This window comes from Acipenser ruthenus, chromosome 5 (genome assembly GCF_902713425.1).
Source record: "Acipenser ruthenus chromosome 5, fAciRut3.2 maternal haplotype, whole genome shotgun sequence".
In the NCBI taxonomy this organism is placed as follows: domain Eukaryota; kingdom Metazoa; phylum Chordata; class Actinopteri; order Acipenseriformes; family Acipenseridae; genus Acipenser; species Acipenser ruthenus.
The window spans coordinates 9,457,042-9,466,569 of NC_081193.1; the positions used below are offsets into that span (position 1 = coordinate 9,457,042).

The following is a 9,528-nucleotide window of genomic DNA, read 5'->3' on the forward strand; positions in this document are numbered from 1 at the left end:
GTTGAGTGCCTAAAGCAATCATCTTTATCTGTTACAAACTCTTATTACTGCTGCTCTCCAGCGCCGGCATAATCTGTATATCATATATACAGTATGAACCCGTTCAGTTATAGAGATGCGTTCATTACTAGAATTGAAATGTGAAATTGAACCTTAGCCAGTGAACATACAGGGCATACGTAGTCTCTGTGAGATTTATATTGTTGTACAATATGCTGAATAAAGTAATTGACTTGTTCTTTTATTTATTTTTTTATCTGCAAAAATATATATATACAGTTGCCGTGTGGTAGGGTAGGGTAGCGTTGCGTTCAAGGCTGGCTAACAGCAGGAATAGCAGACGCAGAGGCGGAAGACTACAGTCCTTTACCTAAACTAAGTAGAGAGCTGTCTCCCAGCTTCTCTTTTATATAGGTGGCCCAAATAAGAAATCAATTAACCAATTTGGGAATGGCCACATTCCACAATTATTTCTGCAGGGATGGGATTTTGACCTCACCCCTGCCAAACTTAAATTTAAATAGACTGAACTGAATTTACAACAAAACACCACACATAGTATTTACAAGTGCAGGGCCTCAGTCCAGCCACATACCAATACAAAAACAAATGGAAATCTAATTTTGCTGCCCAGTCTGGATTGTGTATTTGGGGTGCAGGTTTTATCTTCAGTTTTACTGTGTTGCAGTTCAACTGTCAGTAATGGGTCCTAGTGTACAGACCACGAGTTCAAACTCGTGGAAGTCTGGCTCTGGGAGTACAGAGGGTTTGAGCAGGCAGAGGTCATCATCAGAACCACCAGATATTCACCCGCCTGTACCTCCACTGCGAGGAACGTCAACTGCAAGTGAGTGTCTGGGGTGGCTGAGGGGGGGCATCATTTCATTGCACTCCTAAATATTTCTCCTAAAGCGAGCTTTCACTGATGTTTTCAGTGTTATGCGTAGTCTCTTAAATTATTTATGAAACACATTTTTACTCTGTGAGGCTTTCTTTGTGTTCTACAGTGTTTACATTGGGTTACAAACAAATGGATTTGTGTTTACACTGGGTTAGATACAAATGAAGGGGTCATAACTAATTTCACATGTTTTACAGGCCAATTGAACTCCACAGCAGGCTTACATAGGCACGAGAGGCCCGCTGTCACACATGTTGAGAACCCCTGGTATACAGTATATAAAAAATCATACCTACTGCATTAGTTTAGTATGTCAAGGTAAACAATGCAGTACCAATCCATGGGATAAACAGCAAAGATTTTTTATCTTTTAAAATAGAAAGGGATAATTTTGCTTGTAATGAAGTTGTCTCTTTTTAAAAACACTTAAGAAAGCTGATAAACTTATTTCCTGTGAGCAGTCATGCTTGTTTCAGTGGGCTGGTTACAGATATAGATTCTGGAGAGGAACGCAATCCTTGTTTCACTGTGTATTGTTTATTAGATCCTCCACCCCTGGCACCGCCACCCCCTGTGGCTAAAACTGTGAGTGTCATGGAAGCGATGAACCTGCAGTCTAAACAGACAGGCCCGCCCCCCGTCCCGCCGGTCAAGCCATCCCCTCCGCCACTGCCCCCTCAGCCCCCCAGCAGAGTCCCGCAGCCAAAGTCTCCGGCCAGGTAAATATCTCACACCCTGGGGAAACAAGGGTGCTGTTTTTACATACTGTGTACTCCCACTGGCTTATGTGCTCTATACATTCCTGGAAACCTTTTTATTGAATAAAGCAAATGAATTCTTCTTCTTCTTCTTCTTCTTCTTCTTCTTCTTCTTCTTCTTCTACTATGTAACACAATTTTTGTTCCTGGGTAGTAAGTGTTATTTCCTAATTGCTTATGCCTCAAAAGTATAGAAAATGGCTATTATTCCCCACAAACTTTGCTTTTGTGACCAGGACAGTGATATTTTGAAATTTACCTATTTCCAATGAGAAAACGGGCGAATTTGTGTCTTTTCGTTCACATAAAGTCAGAAAAAAACAACATATGAATCCAAATTAACATGTATTTATACTAAAGTAATACAACAATGACTACAAAAGATTTAGAAGTGAGTAGTTTTTCGAGATTTACGATTATACTGTAAATCACTTTCACGAATCAGCCCCCAAATGTAGTCTCCCATCATGTTCTCGTTATACTGTCCTTGGTAGCGGTGTTCAAAGTCCAGTATATCCTGGTGGAAGCGCTCGCCTTGCTCCTCCGAGTATGCTCCCATGTTCTCCTTGAATTTATCAAGATGAGCATCAAGGATATGGACTTTGAGGGACATCCTACAGCCCATTGTGCCGTAGTTCTTCACCAGAGTCTTAACCAGCTCCACATAGTTTTTGGCCTTGTGATTGCCCAGGAAGCCCCGAACCACTGCGACAAAGCTGTTCCAAGCCTCGTTCTCCTTACTAGTGAGCTTCTTGGGGAATTCATTGCACTCCAGGATCTTCTTTATCTGTAGTCCAACGAAGACACCGGCTTTGACCTTTGCCTCAGTCAGCTTAGGGAAGAAGTACTGAAGGTACTTGAAGGCTGCCGACTCCTTATCTAGAGCTCTGACAAATTGTTTCATAAGGCCCAATTTGATGTGCAGTGGTGGCATCAGCACCTTCCGGGGGTCCACCAGTGGCTCCCACTTGACGTTATTCCTCCCCACAGAGAACTCGGTCCGCTGTGGCCAGTCCCGCCTGTGGTAGTGTGCCTTGGTGTCCCTGCTGTCCCAAAGGCAAAGATAGCAGGGAAACTTGGTAAAACCGCCTTGGAGACCCATCAGGAATGCCACCATTTTGAAGTCTCAAGATGCGTCTGCCGGATGCTTGCAGCCTCTTGATGCCATCTCAGAAAAATGCAGATATGTATCCACTTAGGCAGCTGGAACTAAACTGAACTGGTGGGCTTTAGGCCCCTGTATTTATACTACTATTTATATTACTGGAAAGTTCTAGAAAGTTCTAGAAGTTACTCCAAGTTTACTCAGCACTGAATCTATCTGGAATGTTCTGGAAAATAGGTAAATTTCAAAATATCACTGTCCTGGTCACAAAAGCAAAGTTTGTGGGGAATAATATCCATTTTCTATACTTTTGAGGCATAAGCAATTAGGAAATAACACTTACTACCCAGGAACCAAAAAAATTGTTACACAGTGTTATTATTTTTAACATTACAGATTTTACTGGAACGTGAATAACAACTCTTTCTGTAATATGTGCTGGTATAAGTTCCCAATAGACCGATATATCATTTATACAGTCAGAGATTTGTGTTCGTTTTTGCCTGTGCAGTGACTCTTGGACCATTATTTCTCCTAACTACATTTAATAGTATTTCTGTTTTTCAGCACTGAAAAAACATTCAACAAAGGACCCGTGGGACACAGATCTGTACCAAAACCAGGTCAAAAGCTGTTTTGTAATTGTTACATTTCAGAATATTAAATTGGTTAATTTTAAAGTAGAAATGATTTTCTAGAATTCTGTCTGCAGACCACTTCAGTTACATGGCTGTACCTTCTGTGGCTCCAGGGTCTGAAAAGGGTAGAAGAAACTTGTAGGGTAGTTGCTATATGTTTAATTGGTAGGTTAACATCTGCTTGGCATCACAAACCCCAAACATTGCAACCAGGCATCACTCATACAATTTGTCTTGACCTGCCAGTACCAATAGTTCATTCGCAGAGGTTTTTGGTTTGCACACTTGTGCTCTCTTTGGAAGCAGCACACACTGCGAGACTAGTGCCCATTTTGAGTAGTCATTTGACAAATCAGATGTTTCAAATTCTGCTGAACCACAATGTCTCTACAATGATCAGGGGTAAATAGTGGGGATCAAAATAAGACTCCTATTGTATAGCAGTTTTATCCATTCTTTGTTTACTATGAGTTTAATAAGCTTGTTGCCTCTACGCACTGTGGCTAATCCAGCTCGTAATAAAACCTGGAACGGGTGAAACTGCCATGCAGTCTTATTTCCATCCCTGAATGGTAAAAAAATGTATTGTAGAAATAAATAAGTAAAAGTGACTTTAAGCATTTTCCCTTTAGGAGTAGATCCAGAAAAGCAAGTCATTTCTTTTATTTTTTTTTTCTTACAAACAGTTAAAGAAGCTGCTGCCCCAGCAGTCCCGCAGTCCGGGCCCTCTCAGAACTCAGTGGGTCAGATCCAGCCACCAGCACCCATGCCAAGGAAGTCTGTTCAAGTGAGCTACAGATCTTGAGAATTAAAAAATGAATGATGCCAAAAACATGTATATGTTTTTAAAATACTTCACTTAGCTTTTTGAAATGTGCTGCAATTGAACAGTGAAGCTCTCTGAATATCTTCTGAACAGGAACTCTTCATAGCCACCCAGCTCCCACCCTCAATGCAGGGCTCCAAGGGGATATAGTTCATATTCGTACCAAGCTTCATGATTATGTTGTTTTGAGTCGGTGTAAATTTATAGTGGTTAATAATTTATTTTATTTTTGTACGACAGCTGGGTAAAAGTAATTGCTCATGTAAACTACATATTATGACCTACAGATGGCACAGAAGTGTAAAGTGCTTCCTGGCTTCTGTCAGTGCTTTGCAAATCTTCAAAGCTAGGTGTTGTAAGCCACAGACTTCAAATATATGGTCTGGATGAGACTGTGCCTTCCAGTGAGTCACATTTAAAATAGTTCACATTTTTAAAACATTAATGTATACAGTTCTTTTAAAGAGATGCTTAGGGTCATATAAATTGGGAATGTAATGGTTAACAAGAGGTATACACCTTGTACATGTAAACCCTATAAAACTATAGACATGAATAAAAATGTTCCTTTGTTCAGAAATCATCACTGGGGCGCAGCTATAACAATAAAGGTATTTTCCTAGAGTAACTGTAGCCATAACCCTTCTGCATTATTTCCTGGGTCGGAGATGAGACAAAAAGAAAAGGCAGCGGCTTTCTGGAAAGGACAGGTTGCCGTTTACAGCCCACTGAATCACCACTAAAGGGCTGGTTTCTTTTTATTTGCAGAAGCAGAAGCCTAAAAGAGTAAAAGCTATTTATAACTGTGCAGCCGACAACCCCGATGAGCTGACGTTCTCCGAGGGCGAGGTCATCATAGTGGACGGTGAGGAGGACCACGAGTGGTGGGTAAGTGACGAGTGGGGTTTCCAAATCGAAAAAAAGATTCCCTGTGGAGAGAGAGACTTTGACGAGTGGGGTTTCACTGTGGAAAGAGATTCCCTGTGGAGAGAGAGACTTTGACAAACTCCCAGGATCCTGGAGAACCTGTGACACCAAGCACAAAGCATAGCGATGACCTAATACTGGCATTCCATCAGCCCGCTTTCCTGTGTGATTTATTTAGAATGGAGAACAGCTGTGCCTTGTTTTTTTTGTTCTAAGTCTCTGCCACAAATAATACACTCTGTTAGACTAGTTACTGTTTCAGGATGTTTGTCAGACTTTTGTTAAAGGGTTATTTTTTATCTTTTGCTATGTTTGTTGAAAGGAGAAACATGGTCCATTTTTGTTCTAAAAAATAATTTATTTACCTATGATTTGCTCTTAAATGGATGTGTGGTAAAATGTGATTTTTTTTTTTTTATTGACATTTCTCAAAACAATATTACTGTTGGGTTCATTTATTTCGTGTTGACCAGAGCAGTTGCATCTGAAGCTGGGTTTTTTTTTTTCTTCTGGCAATACCCTGCTGGTGCTGTCAGTTCTTTACTTCAGTCTCATTATCTTTAGTAAACGATGGCTTCACTAATTACCGATGAAGAACAGGCTGTTATAGTCGTCTTATCTGTAGTTATTGTAAATGCAATATTAAAAGCAGAAGCGAAGCCACGTAAATGCTGGACAAGACCTTGGCTGAGGCATCGTCAGAAACACGGGGCATATAGTTAACATCTTTTTAAATACCGGTAGTTGACATCTTTTTAAATTCACCGCCTCTTTACCATAGGAAAGTAAACAGTCAGGAGATTGTAACAACCAATCACATTTCGCAGCCGTGCACATGATAAACAACGTCACTACAAATCGCTCAGCAGAATAACCATAGACTTACCTTTTTTGTTGTAATGCGATGGGTGGGCCTGTTTCTGTGAGCAAAGTTATTTTAAAATTTCAGTTTTAAAGAACGGTTCTAATTTACTTTTCATAAACACGAATTTACCGAGGGGGGAAAAAAAAGGACTATTTTATTTTTACATTGATAATTACAGCAGAAATGTATTTATGTGAATTAGTTACAATACATCCGTGAGGTACCAGCACAGTTGAAGCAACACATCTCCAACTGTAATCTTTATTTATAAAACAGAATGTTTAGATGCTGCATGCTGATTGGCTATGGAGGATTTTTTACCCTGCAGTTAAATAGTACAATGCATTGTGGAACTTATTTTTGCCGAAGCCCAGTTCGATTAATAAATGATCAATATATTAAATTCCCAATAAATATACACATTGTTGTGATGTCTTTTAAAGTTTTTTGTGACATTCCTTTCACTGGCTAGAATTACAAGCAGCAAAACCAAGAGACACATATTTACACAAGTCAACAACTAATTCTTGGGCAGCTGGTTTTTTATTGATTTGATTAAACATAAAGAAATGATAATCTATTACGATAATTAAGTTACCATAATTCTATGCTTTAGTGCGTAATTCGGCTGGTCAAGAGTTCTCAATTTTGGTGTTCGCTTCCGTGCTGGTCTCAATCGCTCCAGTGCTGACATACACCGCAATGATGTTAGTGATCAAGCATTTAAAAATGCCCATAATGTATTTTTGTATTGTTGGCTTCTCCAGGTCAGCAGTAGTAATGCGTGGATAGTGAACTTTGTCTTTTGCCTCCTTTTCTGTATCTTTTCATTGTCAACAAAAATACATGATTGGCATGTATGATTGGGTTTATGTCAGCACTGTTTACGGAGCGATTGAGAACAGCACGGAGGCTAACATAACAACATTCTTAGCCTCCGTGCCTCCAACCCAACCACAGCCGTATGTTAATGCAACACAACACACGCCCTGTCGTGTGTTAGCCCTTACTTTACAAGCCGCTGTGTTGCGTGCACGTGAGCGCAATACACAAAAACTCCCTAGTAAAGAATACATTTACGCTCCAAAAATATGAAAAAATGTTTTAGTTTTTTTTTTTTAACTTGGGAGATATTCTCCATGTATGCATTTTCTTCCTGCTTCTGTAGCCGAGTTTTTAAGGTCTCATTTGGGGTTTGCAATGGGATCTACAAACTATGCTGTCAGTTTATTTCCATAATTATATAACCTTTCCACAGACCACTAGTGGTCCGCCGGCTCCCTTCTACTGTAGCGCAACTGCTTGAAATTGGTTGCAGAAACGTCCACATATAGAGATTGAGTTGCGCAACTGATCACTCAGGTGTTGACCCGGCTTTACAGTGGTGCCATAAGATGGACATGCGTAACAAAAAACAAACAGATGAAGTAATGCGCACTGTAGCCACTTGACAGCAGGGATTTGTATTTCTTGTTACAGCTCGGGCACATCGAAGGGGACCCGACGAGAAGAGGAGCTTTTCCTGTCACGTTTGTGCACTTCATTGCTGACTGAAAAGCCTTTCTGAAGGAGGGCCAAAAAAAAACCAACACATTTCAGCTTTTGTCAATGTTTTCATCTGCTCGTGCGAGGTGTACTGCACCACTGGGGTTCCAGCATGCCAGACTTACAACAGGAGGCATCTTTAAAGCGAGGTGGAGTCCTTCTGGTCTGTTGCAATTCATTTCCAAGGTCTAGAATGCATTTGCCACCGACCATGGTGGAAGCGCTGAATTTCTCCAGCCATTGCTTTCAACATGATTAGGTAAAATGCTTCTCTTTCCTTTTAATGGAGCACTAAAGATGTATGTATATTCTGTTATTTGTAAAACGTTGTAATATGGCTTACAATGACAGTATGTTGCACACCTCTAAAGGTGCTACATCAAGAAAATACAATGTTAAGCCTGTCTGTGCACATCCAAGGAGTGAATGCTACTAAAAATGTTATGGACCTGATGTTAACTTGATTTAGAGGACTGTTCCAACAGGCACCTTATTGAAAGCAATGCTGAGGGATGGATTGAGTCAGATGATACAGAGTTCCCTGTTCAAAAGCTCTGTTCAAACTATTATACCTCTGACTGCAAAATGTAATTGAATGACACCGTAGGCAGGTCATAAAACCAATGCTTTATGTTCTGAATTTAAATTCTCCCTTTGTAACTTTCACTCCTTGTGGGTATGCACTTAGTTGCTAGAATAATTCATATACAGCTTGTTGTAAATTAGAGAGGATGCTTGAACTGCATTTTCCTGAATTTAGTTAAAAAATACTGAGTATGATGGATTTGCAGTGTACCTGTTTCAGGTGTAATATAAATACAAAGTAGAGGTTTATTCCAGATTGTCTTTTAATGCGATGCACAGTATATGGACTGCACTAATAATTTTTAAATGAATGTTTGAGCCATATAAAGACATTCTCACAACCCCACAGTAAAGTTAATATAGTTCCAGGGTACATTACATTCTAGGGAGACACAATTAAGGGGTGAGGGTGAGATAGATTAAAACAGCCTACCTAAACCATACAAAAATCAAAAACTGAAGAGGGAACAAACCCATAAATACAGATTATAAGATCATTTACATTTTTAACAATCTTCTACGAATTCACATGGAAGATCTTTTATATTTTTAGGTTTTAGAGGTAAAAGATTTTAAGGGACCATAAATTGTGGACAGAGATACGTTCAAGATTTTAAGAGACCATAAATTGTGGACAGAGATACGTTCAAGAGTGGGGTTTCCAAATCTAGGACAGTACCACCCACTCCTGATTTTGCTGTTTTTAAGGCTTTAAAGCAGCAAGTGGCATTTGAAACACAGCAAAAGTATTTTAAATATATATTGTTTAAAAGCATGTTATGTAATGGATTTGATTTGGTTGCAGAGCAACTGTAATTATATATATAACCTTAATTCTAAATTAAATATACCCTTCACTGTACCGACTGCAGTAAACTGAGATTGAAAATTGAGCATGCGTATCAGTTTGTGCCACACTATTCTTGTTCAGCTGTTTATCCACTGGAAATGTAACAATAAAACTGTTACTGAAGTATGTATGTTTGGTCTGTGTTTTATATATCATATAAGTTTATTCTATATTATACAAGATGAAATGAGCATTTAGGCATTTAACAAAAAATAAGGTCCTGTACATGTTGGGGTTACAAGATATCACATTATTTTTACATACAATTACAGTGGTAGGTATTTATATGCAATAAGGAGAGGGGCACAAGCAAATGGACAGTATCGTAATATTAATGTTTTATACATACATATACAAATCCTTGAAGGTTTATATATTTTAATAGTGCAAGTCTATTTCTCTTTATAATATTACAGTTGCATTCATGAGGAATTGCCAAAGATTACACAGTAATTTAGGTGGGCTTTGTTCTCACTGTCTCTTGGCCTCCAGTCCTTAACAACATCCCGCTGTGCTTTAAAAAAAAAA

At 39.2% G+C, this 9,528-nt stretch overlaps 1 protein-coding gene across 5 annotated transcripts in view; it reads left to right on the top strand.

Moving 5' to 3' along the window:
- The window catches only part of LOC117402522 (arf-GAP with SH3 domain, ANK repeat and PH domain-containing protein 2-like), a 74,520-nt gene extending 65,394 nt beyond the window's left edge, over positions 1–9,126 (top strand). For all 5 annotated transcript variants that reach the window (XM_059023623.1, XM_059023620.1, XM_059023622.1 and 2 more), the window contains 6 exons: positions 689–847; positions 1,446–1,620; positions 3,332–3,387; positions 4,089–4,189; positions 4,997–5,116; positions 7,500–9,126. In XM_059023623.1, the coding sequence (XP_058879606.1) occupies positions 689–847; positions 1,446–1,620; positions 3,332–3,387; positions 4,089–4,189; positions 4,997–5,116; positions 7,500–7,574 (686 nt within the window). In that variant the 3' untranslated portion in view covers positions 7,575–9,126. The remainder of the gene's footprint in view (positions 1–688; positions 848–1,445; positions 1,621–3,331; positions 3,388–4,088; positions 4,190–4,996; positions 5,117–7,499) is intronic.
- Positions 9,127–9,528: the final 402 nt, after the last annotated feature.